Source organism: Bactrocera tryoni, chromosome 3 (assembly GCF_016617805.1).
Source record: "Bactrocera tryoni isolate S06 chromosome 3, CSIRO_BtryS06_freeze2, whole genome shotgun sequence".
Classification (NCBI taxonomy): domain Eukaryota; kingdom Metazoa; phylum Arthropoda; class Insecta; order Diptera; family Tephritidae; genus Bactrocera; species Bactrocera tryoni.
Window position 1 is genome coordinate 79642191 of NC_052501.1, and position 12426 is coordinate 79654616.

The window sequence follows — 12426 nt, forward strand, 5'->3', positions numbered from 1 at the left end:
CAAATAAAGACTTTTCTAATTTGCATTAATTTTTTTTTTATTTATCCAAATCCATTAAAAGACAGAGGAGTATTTCTTTAAAACCTTGTCCTGTTTAGTATCGTTGTATCGCTACCTTTTGCCCACACTTAGCTTACTCATCCGATGAAGGAGCAGCAGTGGTGGTTGTGGTGAATGGACATAACGGTGATCGTAGGGCACAAAGCAATAAAATTATCGTCGATTCTGCAGACGGAACGCTGACCAGTAGCAAAGTGGAGATCAGCAATAGCGAAACAAGCAACATGGATGACTGCATGTTTGATTATTTTTTTTTTTTAATTTTTAACGTCGCCGAATACTGTCAACTTAGACTGCTGGCTGCAATAGCCTGTTAAGTACTGAGAATGTCAATGAAAATATTACGCATATTTATACCCCGAGATGGGTATGATTTTGCGAGACTAGTTAGATCGAAACCGGGCTATACAATAAGTGAGTATATAAAACTATTTGCATCGACCATTTTATTGATACAGATGCTTCCAAAGACAAGATAAGTTGTCAATATTTGAAAAATTGCATTTGTTGCATTTTACTCTTTATGTTACGTCAACAAATATGTTTGTTTACTTTGGTTACGTTTTGACTCGTGCGAGTCAAGACATTAGTTGGCAAATATGCGAGAAAATTCAAATGAAAAATTTTAAAAATTACAATTTGTTAGGAAATAGCAGTTGGTAAATATTAAAAGTAATATCTAACGGTAAACACGATTGCTCCCAAGATTGTCGGTTCACTGTAGCCAAAACGGTGTAGTATTTACATAAATATATTCACGTTTCACATAACTAAGCTAGCAGCTCGCTAAGTGAGGCTAGGCCTCTTTTGTTTATAAATATTTATGGACAGATTTTACTTTTTTATAATAATAATAATAATTATAATTAGAATAAGAAAAGTTCAAAGAATTATATTTATATGTATGTATATAATGTATTTCGATATACAAGTATAACACATAATTATAAATAATGTTGGAATTGATTTTTTAAACGACTATTTTCTTAACACTTTCTAAAAACTTTCAACAGTTTCTAAAAAACGCTTTACATTAACATCTTATCAATATAACGGTAATCTAAAAACAAACAACAACAAAACTTTAATCTAAAAATATGAAAAATTTTAATTATTAAAAAATTTAAAAACTAATAATTAATATAAAAACCAAATTAATTATAAAAAATTAAAAACAAATTTATGAAAGAATTATAAAAATAAAATATTTCAAACAATATTAAGAGAAAAATATTTTTAAAAATACTAAATAAAATTAAAAAAAATAGAAATATTAAAAACAAATATAAATATTAAAAAATAAATAAAAATATTGAAGAAAAAAAAATTGTTAAAATAAATAAAAGTATTAAAAAAAATTATGTTTAACAGAAGTACATATATAAAAATTATTTTAACTTAGCTTTGGAGTTCGCAGATAAAAATATTAAGAAAATATTGATTTCAAAGCGTTATAACAAATTAAAAACAAATAAAAAACATTAAAAATATTGAAAAAAAACTTTCATTTTAAAAAATAAATATGAAAAGACAATTATTTTATTTAAAGTTATAAAAAATTATAAAAATACAAATAGTTATGAAAAAAATATTTAAACATAAAATTAAACATAAATTAAAAATAAAAATAAAAACCAAATTATAAAAAAATGAAAAATAAGTTCTAAAAAATTAAAAATAAATTATAGAAAAATTAAAAAGCAAATTAAAAAAATAACAAACAAATTATAAATATAAGAAAACCGTAATAAAAAAAATGTAGTTTAAAGAAATATAAAAGAACAAATTTTATTTAAAAAGTTATGAAAAACAAACAAAAATTTAATTTAAAACAAATAAAATAGATAAAAATATAAAAAAATTTAATTAAAAATGAAGTGTGCTCTTCCGATCTTTATTTAAAAGTTATTAAAAAAATAAAAAAAAGAAGTTACAAATATATAAAATATGTAAACACATATAATATATAATAAAATAACAATAGTTATGAGAAAACTAAAAACATACATACATACATATACACATACTATAAAAACATTAAAAAAAAAATTCTTTTTAAATATTAAAACATTAAAAAATATTAATAAATATTAAAAATGGATTTATTAAATTCAGCTTCGTGGAATTCGCAGATCTTTAAATAAATCATACTGATTTCAAAGCGTTCCAACTGAATTTCCACATATTGTATTCACAAATTATAGATGACTTTATTTTAATTAAAACTTAAATAAGAAACGGAAAAGTTCGGAAAAGTTCGGAAACAGCCGAACATTATGTACAATCGCAATTACTGAAGTTGAAGTATATTTCAAGAGAATACAACATTTATTGGCCAACATTTCATTATAATGAGGTATGATTACTATAACACGAAACGACACGGAACCACATTATGATTAAATATATGTATCTGTAAACTTAATTACATAAAAATATAGTACAGCTAGACAGACATACTATATATGAAGAAAAGGCAGACGGAAGAACGAAAATAATTAAACTGGATATACGAGATTTTTAATTCCAAACAACATGTGCAACATATTACGGGAGTATTAAATGCAGCAACTTGAGACATCAACGCACTAATAGAAGCTATGTTTATGTTTGTCTATATATAATAATTGAAAAGTATGTTTATTCTAAAATAAAAGTATATATGCATATACATACATATATCAGGAATTAATAGCAAGAAATGTAACTTAACTTATGCCACTTTCACTTTCCGTATAACCGATTTGCATTCGTCATTGCGAAATACGCGATGATAGGTCGTTATTTTGCCCAAAGTGGATATGAAATCATCATCGTGCGTAATTATGATCAACATAAAATTCGATTGCATGCGCCGTTCGTCTACAATGCGATTCAATGCCTCACACAATGATAATATATTATTACGATCCAAATTGGTGGTCGGCTCATCCAGCGCCAATACACCGCAATTGCTGCTAAACGTTTCGGCCAACGCCATGCGTATGATTAACGATGCCAATACACGCTGGCCGGCACTACAACGGCCACGCATCTCAATCTCGGAGCCATTCTTCGATTGCATAACACGATAATTATAGTTGCGGCGCCGATCGGCATTCGCATTCAAATCCACCTCATCAGTTTGTATTTGTATATAGTCGATGTCGTTGCCACGATAAATTAGACGCCAATACTCACGTATCAGTTTATTAATGCGTTCCATTTTTTCAGCATGGAATTGCATAAGCGACCACTCCAAACTGATGCGGCTCTCGCCCAATTCCTTAATCGCTTGTTTGGACATGCCGACTTCGTAGTTGGCACGACGATAATTTTCAAGTGAATTCTTATATTTTGGCTCATTTATTTCACCTTCCAATTTTTTAATTTGACTTTTAACTTCGCCAATCTTACCTATCAATTCGCCCCTACGCTCAGTGCCTGTAATGAGTTTTTTTTTTAATAAAATTTATGTGTAAAAATAAAATCGACATTTGCGGTTAATGCTTGTACCCTTGTCACGTTGTTTGATCAATGTATTCTTCTCCACGGACAGTTTGGGGAAATCCATTTTTCCCAATTGCTTGGTAATAGCTTGAACCCGCACGTCTATGCTGGCCTTTTTATCATGCAATATCTTCAATTCACGGTTATCCTTCAGATCACGTTCGAGCGTTTCTTGCTGCAAGCATTCCGTCTTGACCGTTTCGAGTTCATTTGAGGTTTTGGAAATTTCAGCAGACTAAAAACAAAAATATTATATTTCATAGTAGAGAAAATTCTTTTGTAAAAATATAAATAAAATATTTTTTTTTTTAATGTTTACTATAAAATATTATTGTATATATGCATGCAGGGTTGCAAATAGTGCATAAAAAATCATTGAAATTATAATTATTTTTTGTTATTATTGAATTAATAATTTTATTTGATTGGAAAATATTAATTAAAAAACACAATTTCTAAACACCAATAAAAAGATAATACCAAATACCGTATTAAAAATTGGAATTCAAAATTGAAAATAGGATTAGTATGCAAACTTTTTTAAATACAAAAATTTCCTAATTTTATATTATTAATATTTATTTATTTTATAAGCACATATGCATATATTTTTTTAAACATTTATACCTTCTTTTCAATTTGCGCTTTGCACGTCTTTAAAGATTCTTTCAGTTCTGCGATTTCAGCAACAAGATTTAACATTTGAAACTCAAGAACTTCGCTATTCAAACTGAAAAGAAATATTAAAAACAATTTAAAAAAATAAGTTTGTATTAAAAAAATATTTTACGACTCACCGCTCTATTTCATGTTCCATTTTCTTATAAGCATTCAATTCGGTTTGCATTTTCGCCACACGCTTGCGCGAGGCCTCCAAAAGGCGATTCTTCTCTGCAACTAAAGAATTCAGCTTTTGCTTCAATGTCGGCAATTTCGTTCTTAATAGTTTTATTTCAGCAGTTTTGCTTTCAATTAAATTCTTTAACTCCGTTTGACGCTCCTGCAGCTGCGCTAACGATTGTTGGCCTTCTTGCAGTTTTAAGCGTTCATCTTGGTAACTGTTGGTTGCAGAAGCGTTGGTGGCAGAGATAGATTTACACTATTTTGGGAATTTTTAAGGTTTTTGTACTTACGCGTTCTTCTGTTCTTGCATCTTATTCAAAGCATTCACGATTTTCTCTAGATTAGTCTGTTTCTCCTCTAGCGTATGGCGCTCGGTATCCAGTTCTTCAGACACACCCGCTTTAATCATTTGCAACTCTTCTATATTGACGTCGGACTCAAAATCAGCAGGTAGTTTTGTCTGAAATAGTTTTTGAAGAATATATTTTATTTTGCGAATTTTCTTGTTTTTTATATTATTTTTATTTTTTTTATTTCAATATTTTTAAACTTTTAAAGAGACTTTTTATATTTAAAAATACACAATTTGACCTTTTCAATTTTTTTTAATTCCTTGAACACGGTATATTAAGTTTATATATCAATCAATTTAATCAGGTCCGTCCATATACCAGCTTTCATAACAATTAACCGGTCAAAATCAAGTTCTTCTACGAAATCTTTTGTATTTCGGAAGTGTATTGTAACTTCGAAGTTAATTTGTTTCTTATTTTGTAATTTTTTTTATTTTTTTTTCCTTTTTTTATTATTTTTTTTTTAATTATTATTTTTTTTTAATTTTTTTTATTATTATTTTATATTAATTTCCTTTTTTATTTTATTTTTTAACTTTTGTTTTAACGTTTTTTTATTATTGAATAAATTTTTTTTTGTTTTATTGAATAATTTTAATATAATATAATTTTAATATTATTATATTACCGATTTTTTTATAATTTTATTTTTTATCTTTTAGTATCTCAATTTATATTATTTACAATAAAACTAATTTCTAAACATATTAATAATAACATTTTTAGTACTCACATTCAATTGCGCAATATCATTTTTCAGCCGCGTAACCTCTTTCATAGCCTCATCCAGCAGCGAAACATCGCCCATCATCGAATCAGCCAAGTCTAGTGAACTTGTCGGCTCAGCTAGGAGCATTTGTAGTGATTCGTGTTCTTCTACACATTTCGCTAATTTCTCTTCTATGGTAGTGAGTTCTTTCTTTCTCTTCGGAATGTCTGCTTCCAGTTTAGCTACAGTCTCTACGACGGATTTTATATGCAATAGATTTTCATATTTTTTCTGTTCTGCTTTCAAAAGCTTTTCTGTGCGTTTAATATTCTCTGGCAAACGGTTAATCTCATCAGATAATTCCATCGTAATATCGGAAGCCTGCGAGCATAAAAGCAAACATATATTTAAACTAAAATAATTTCAAACAATATTCAATTATATTGACATGCCTCATTATCAGTCATATCTTTATGACAAAGCGGGCAGCACGGCTCTTCTGTGACCTTTTCTATGTATCTGTAATAAAATATTTTATATAAACAAAAGAAAATTAATGTAATAGTAAGAATATTATAACATCACTTACTTTTTATACATGGCCTCGGCAGATAGCAAGGCGCCATGTTCCAATTGATATTTCGCCATGGTAGCTTTGCTTTTCGCTAACGTATCCTCGTATGTAGCAGCATGGCATGCTTCGTAAACTTTCTCCTTTGACTCTTCCAGTTCTTTTTCTAATTTCAATAATTCTGCTTTAAGGTTTTTACGCTTTATTTCACATGACTGCTGTTCCAATTGTAATTTATTTGATTTCCCGTTTAGCTCCTTAATATTGTCACGCAATTTTTCGCTGCACAATTGCATTGCGCGCTTGTAATTGAACTCCACAGGGCGACTGAGGAGTTTCTTAAAGTTTTCTGCATGTTTGCCTTTTACACGCTTTACGTCCAGCTCTTTCTTTTCCAACTCTTTTTGTTTCAACGTAATTTCAGCCGTTAACTTGGACATCATGTTCAATTTGGTTAGACGTTCATCTAATTCACGAAATTGCTCTTGCAATTTTAAAATTCTCGCTTTGTTTTCAGCTATATCAGCGCGCATGGTTTCCTGATTACATTTACTATTCATTTCATCCATCATTTTCATAAGGCGTTCAATATTTTCGGATAAAATTTTTATACGCCGCGCTGAGGTCTCTATTTCGGCAATCTCCTTGGTAATGGTTGTCAATTCCTTTTCATTGAGTGTTTTCTGTTTTTCATGTGCGACAATGCCTTCTTCCACTTTAGTGAGTTCCACGCGCTGCGTATCTATTTCTCGTTGCCGTTCACTATCATCTTTATCCGTTTGCGCCACACTCTCCGTTATACTGCACTCTTTATTCAGCAATGAGTTTTCGATTTTTTCCAATACACCGGGCACACTTTCAGGTTGAAATTCCAAATCCTCGGTAAGTGTAATGCCTAATTGTTGACAAAGTGTTTTTAACTGTTCGGCACGTTTTGAAATGCATTCTTGTTCTTTTTGCCTTTGTTGCATCAGCAGTATGCGCCTTTTATCCAAATCAGTAAAGTTTTTTTGTAGCGTTTTTTCTTCTTGCTTCAAACTATCTACCTTTTTGTCAAGCACATTGCGGTGTTGGCGTTTTTCAAGCATTTTTTGTCCAAAATCACTAATTTCTTGCTCTAGTTCTTCGCGGCTACCTTCGTATGGCACTTTTATATTGCTGCTTAAAGCCAATATTTGCTCCTGACAGTTCTTTTGCCTGCATTAAATATATTTATGTTGTGACAAAGTAGGTTTACTATTTCCATTTGTACTTACTCGGTTTCGATTTCGACCTTTTTCGCTTGATGCTTGCCTACTTCATATTCGACGTTGCGTATCTCCGTTAAGCGCGCATCGATTGGCTTCATTTCATCGTCACAACGTTGGCACTCTTGCTCTATAGCTGCACACTTCTCTTGTGCCTTCTTCAAAGTTAGCGACTTATCATCCATTTCTTGCTTTAAATGTACAAGTAGGCGTAAGTCTGCCTCTATTGAATATATTCAAGCAAAGTAGAATTTTTAGTATCACCATGCCTAGCACAACAAATAGCTTAGAAAATTATAAAATTTCATACCTTTAACTTTTAAATTTTCAGCTTCCTCTTTGCGCATTTTTATTATACGTTCGATTGTTTTATTAAATTCAGTTATACCGAATATGGCATCGAATTTATCTTTCAACTTTTTTGACTCGTCCAATGGCCAACTGGAATTCTCTTGATGACAAAACAACACATTATTGATTATAGCTTTAGACACTCCTGTTAAAAAAAAACATTATTTGTAAGCAAAGTGATTTCCATACAAATGTAGCAAATTACCCATAAACTGACACATAGCCACATCGACATCAACACAACGCTTACTAATAGAATGCGTAGCGCTTCCACCAGCTTTACCATCTATATAGTTCATAGTCGCATCTAGCGTTTCAAATGAATATTTACCACGTTTGTTGGATATTTTCATAGAGCGACAAACGGATATGCGTTTTCCTTGCAGATTACTAACTTCCAATTTGATTTGGCCCAAAGTTCCAGCTTGATTGAATATTTTTGGATCATGTACAAAACTGCGACCGTGGTCACCACCAGGCGGCACTTCACCAGTGAGCCCATATTTAAGACACTCTATTATTGTGGTCTTGCCGCAACCATTTTCACCGAGAATCAGTGTCACCGGCGAGGAAAATGTTATAGTCTAAGGAAATTGTAATATCCGAATAACAAATACTAATACAATACAAATGAGAGCAGTTTGTGTACGGCCAAGTGGCGCGCACATTTTATATATTTTAAACAAGTTTTCCACAAATGCAGTTCTTACCTGAACATCCTCCGAATTGGAACCAAAACTACGTATACCTTGTATAGATAATTTTTCAATAGTGGACATTTTTAGAGAGGCGCAAAATTTCACAACAATTCAAAAACAAATCACAACAAAATAAAATGCAAAATTGCGACGTTTTGCCGGGTACGTATGGTAAGGTGACCAGATGTTTCTGCGCAAGCTTGTTTAAGAGTTATTGTAGCTTTATACATATATGTATATAGATCAGTTTTTTGACTTCAGACAAACAAATAAGCATTTTTAAATTGCATACTTATAGCAAATAGTTTTATAAAAATTTCTGAATGTGGAGCGAAAATATAATTTGTATATAACAAACCGAATTCGTAGCGTTTAAATCATTGTGAATGATATGTTTTGTATTTTATGAAAGGATTTGTTCACAATAAATTTAAAAATATTGTACATATTGTAGGAAAGTTACCGGAAGCATATATTCAATATCCGCTGAAATGCAAACGTTGCAGATGAACTTCAAAATTATTAAAATCTTTTAAAATTAAAAGTGTTTATTTTGACGATAAAAAGATAATTAACGTTAATTAAAAATATTAGCGGAAAGTTGCTGTAAATTGTGCTTTAATTGCACATAACCTCCAAATGGCAGTTTAAAGAATTAAGCACTTACAGATTTTCAGCCATTAGTTCAACTACCGAGAATTAATACTGCTTAAACCATTTTTTTGCATACGATTTGCAAAAATTATCCAATCAATAGTTTCTTACCGTCTTGAGTAGGTTTTCTGCTATGTGTGTATATTTATTATTTTGAGTTTTAATTTCCAGTTTTAATTCAACGATTATTCGTACATGAGATTATCATTTGTTGTTATAAATACTTATAATTCTAGTTAAATTTGAAATAGTTAGTCCTCTTCATTTAAATCAATTATTTATATATTTATTATTATATTTCTTTACAGAGGCATTCTCATAAAGGTATTTATATATATATTTATGTATGTATGTATGTAAATAAGCATGGCAATTCGCCAAATTTACGCACTCAAAAAAGTTAGCTTCCCTTATTTATATACAAACGCTTTAATGGTTTGCACACCTTTTGACACAACTTTTTTCAAACAGCATATTGAGGCATAAATTTGTATGTTTTCTCTTTTTCAATATTTGCATTAACTTTTTAGCTTTACTTGTAAGCCAATTGCCACGTGTTGTTATTATTTTACTTATGCTTTGTTTATAAACTTGAATAAATATGTATAATAAACGAATAAAAATCATATTCATTTTAAATAAACATAACAAATTTCAAAGTTAATTAATATAAGTATGTATGTATGTATATATGTATATTAAAAAATATAGTACGTTAAAAGCCGTAATACAGCAATAACGACAATAAAAATTACAATTTTTTTCAAAAAATATTTATGTATGTATGCTGAATCGCATTACTGCATAAATGATATGCCACAAGGGGATAGTTCCGATTTTCACATACTTGTAATAATGCACAGTTATTTTTGTCTATCGATTTTTGATACCAATTATTTCTCCGTAACTACTTGCAGCATATCACTTTTAAAGGAACGCAAACCAAAGCGGAAATGCAGAATATCAATTCATAATGTAATAATAACATGTATTGTAGAATATTTGCATAGTGAGATTATTAACACTCTTCAAGAGTTTTATGAAATATTATTAATATTATGTTATATATTTTCAACCGCAACGCGTATTATGACAATCGTTATGAAAATGTGTAGAGTTCTTTGAATTTAATGTTATAAAAACAAGGTTATACGCTTTCGACAAACTCAAAAAATACATACATATATGTATGTATGTATATATTTTATAAAAGTATATGTTAAGGCTACGCATAAATATCTATATTAGGTCAATTACGGTACAATTGAATTTCTACAATATGTACACACCAAACTTTTTATAACCATGAAAGTGTATGTATAGATGGATGTTCGTATGTATGTTATACATAAATGTCAAAAATGTGTATGCGTGTGTATTTATGTATTGTATAATAATATATAACTACGCCTATATAACGCAACCAGTACACTAGTTAACAAATGAAACATTGGTCAGCCGTAATGCTAACATTATAAGGGGTAAACAATATGTTTATGCATATGCATAATTACATACATAGGAAATATGGAAAACGAAGCAACAAAAAATAAACTTTTCGAAATCCATTTAATGGCTATGTCATCCCATTATTTTTTTACAAACTGATACGGCGGCAATGACGAACGGTATCGTAAATTATTTACGTTATTCGATGGTATGCCACTATTTATGGCTGAACCACGCCCGCTATAATTTGATGTATTTGGCATCATACCCGATGGTGAGGCATTGACAATTGCTTGTGGTGGCATTGTCGAGTGCATTAAGTTTGAACGTTGGGCAGCTGCAAAATATTAAATATATACATACATAAAATGTGCGGCACAAAAACATTTATTAAATACATATTATCGAATATAAAAGCCATTATTTTCACCTGGCACATAAGGTTTTGGTTGGTGATAATTGTTGTTATGCGAACGGTAATAAACAGTCTCATCATTGTAATGGTAATTAAATTGCTGTTGATATTTAGGCCTAAAAAAGAGACGGTGTTAACAACTCTTTATAATTTCTTGTTTTTAAATATTATATCTGGGCATTTAAATAAAATATATAAAAACATGGTATTCAATTGATTTATTACCTGTACATGCCGCTGCTTCCAGCTGAACCGCCTGACCGATGATTTGAATTATTGTTGTTGCCACCAACTGAATGAGCATTATTTTGTTGTTGCTGCTGTTGCTGTTGTTGGCGTGTTGTGATTTTCTTAGCAGCTTCAGGATCTTCCATAAGCTCACGAAATTGTTCTTGCCGTATGTCATCGTGTTTGTCTGGTATTAAATAACGTCGAATTTCTGCTAAAGCATAGGCAATACGTGCATATGCTTCAGCTGGTGGGGCAACCGTTGACACTTCAACATGTAACGGTAAATTAAGATGAGCATATTTGGCATCAGCTGAGTTGCGCAACTCCTCTTCGCGCACACGATCTTTCATTGAAAAACGTCCAAGTATAACAATTTTGCATTGTGTTTCCTCTTGCAGCCGTCGCAAAGAGTTTCCCTTTGGTCCAAGCAATTTCCCAACGTAATTAAACTAGGAAGGCCATAAATAAAAATAATTATATGAAAACTATAAAGAACTATATAAAAATGTTTAACAAACCTTTTTATCTTTTATGGGAACATGCACCTTTTGTGACAGTCTAATAGTCCTTTGCTGATAAACATCTGCATATTGTTCACGCGTAGGTATGCGGCCATTTAGCTGAATGCGTTCCAGTGCTGAAAAAAAGTATTTGTTTTCAACAATATATTCATTTAACATCCTTCCTTTTGCTGTCTTATCTATACTTACCCTCATCGATTAGCTTTACTGCCAAAGGAAAGTGATTTTCCATACGTGCTCGCTCAGCGAGTAATTCTTGCATATACTTTTGTGCAGTCTCGTTTAACCGCGGCGTGTTCTTAATATTTTCTGGACCTAACTCGTGTTCATGATTTCCATTACTATAGTCGCCAACTTCAGCACCGCTGGCGCCTCCAACACGCATGCCATTTTCCGCCATACCGTTGCTACCCCTCTAAATCGTTTACAATATTTTCACAATATAACTTTAATACAGCTACTTTACGCTTATGCCTGGGTTAGTTCATTTACAGAAATTCTAGTTTGCTAGCTATTAAATTCACTTATTTAACATAAATAGTAGTATTTAAAAAAAGACAACGGCATATATGCTGCAAGGCAGACTGAATACCTGTCAAGTCTTTCATTAATTTTCCTCCCCTTGAAACGGCGAATAACTTTGACATTTTCCATATCATTCGCCGCGAAATCAGAGATGCCAAAATTTAATGCAACGAAGTGCAGGCGGAAATGCATCATTTTCAGATAATCTGATTTTAATAAATTTTTCAAAATAAATAGTTTTACAGACATCGAATTAAAGTTAATAAAAGTAATTACTTACAAAAATCAATTCAGTAAAATAATAAACATG

The 12426-nt window shown here is 30.7% G+C and overlaps 3 protein-coding genes across 4 annotated transcripts; all 3 read right to left on the reverse strand.

The window, feature by feature from the left end:
• Nucleotides 1-19: 19 nt before the first annotated feature.
• On the reverse strand, nucleotides 20-393 carry LOC120773016. The gene has a single exon (XM_040101944.1). The coding sequence runs from the start codon at nucleotides 296-298 to the stop codon at nucleotides 134-136; it is 165 nt and encodes a 54-aa protein (XP_039957878.1). The 5' UTR covers nucleotides 299-393; the 3' UTR covers nucleotides 20-133.
• A 1972-nt stretch (nucleotides 394-2365) lies between these two features.
• LOC120771373 (DNA repair protein RAD50) lies at nucleotides 2366-8402 on the reverse strand. The gene is made up of 12 exons (XM_040099334.1): nucleotides 8334-8402; nucleotides 7829-8207; nucleotides 7583-7768; nucleotides 7282-7495; nucleotides 6044-7222; nucleotides 5907-5973; nucleotides 5479-5835; nucleotides 4683-4852; nucleotides 4347-4607; nucleotides 4177-4279; nucleotides 3556-3784; nucleotides 2366-3483 (listed from the first exon to the last, which is right to left on the reverse strand). The coding sequence occupies exons 1-12, from the start codon at nucleotides 8400-8402 to the stop codon at nucleotides 2774-2776; spliced, it is 3924 nt and encodes a 1307-aa protein (XP_039955268.1). The 3' UTR covers nucleotides 2366-2773.
• A 1253-nt stretch (nucleotides 8403-9655) lies between these two features.
• On the reverse strand, nucleotides 9656-12189 carry LOC120771856 (KH domain-containing, RNA-binding, signal transduction-associated protein 3). 2 transcript variants are annotated; one of them, XM_040100105.1, is made up of 5 exons: nucleotides 11781-11991; nucleotides 11589-11707; nucleotides 11065-11519; nucleotides 10855-10955; nucleotides 9656-10761 (listed from the first exon to the last, which is right to left on the reverse strand). In XM_040100105.1, exons 1-5 carry the CDS (start codon nucleotides 11989-11991, stop codon nucleotides 10565-10567), a joined length of 1083 nt encoding a protein of 360 aa, XP_039956039.1. In that variant the 3' UTR covers nucleotides 9656-10564. The 2 variants fall into 2 exon arrangements, with proteins under 2 accessions (XP_039956039.1, XP_039956040.1); XM_040100106.1 differs by having other exon boundaries at nucleotides 10673-10761; nucleotides 10823-10955; nucleotides 11781-12189.
• Between the last annotated feature and the right edge of the window lie 237 nt (nucleotides 12190-12426).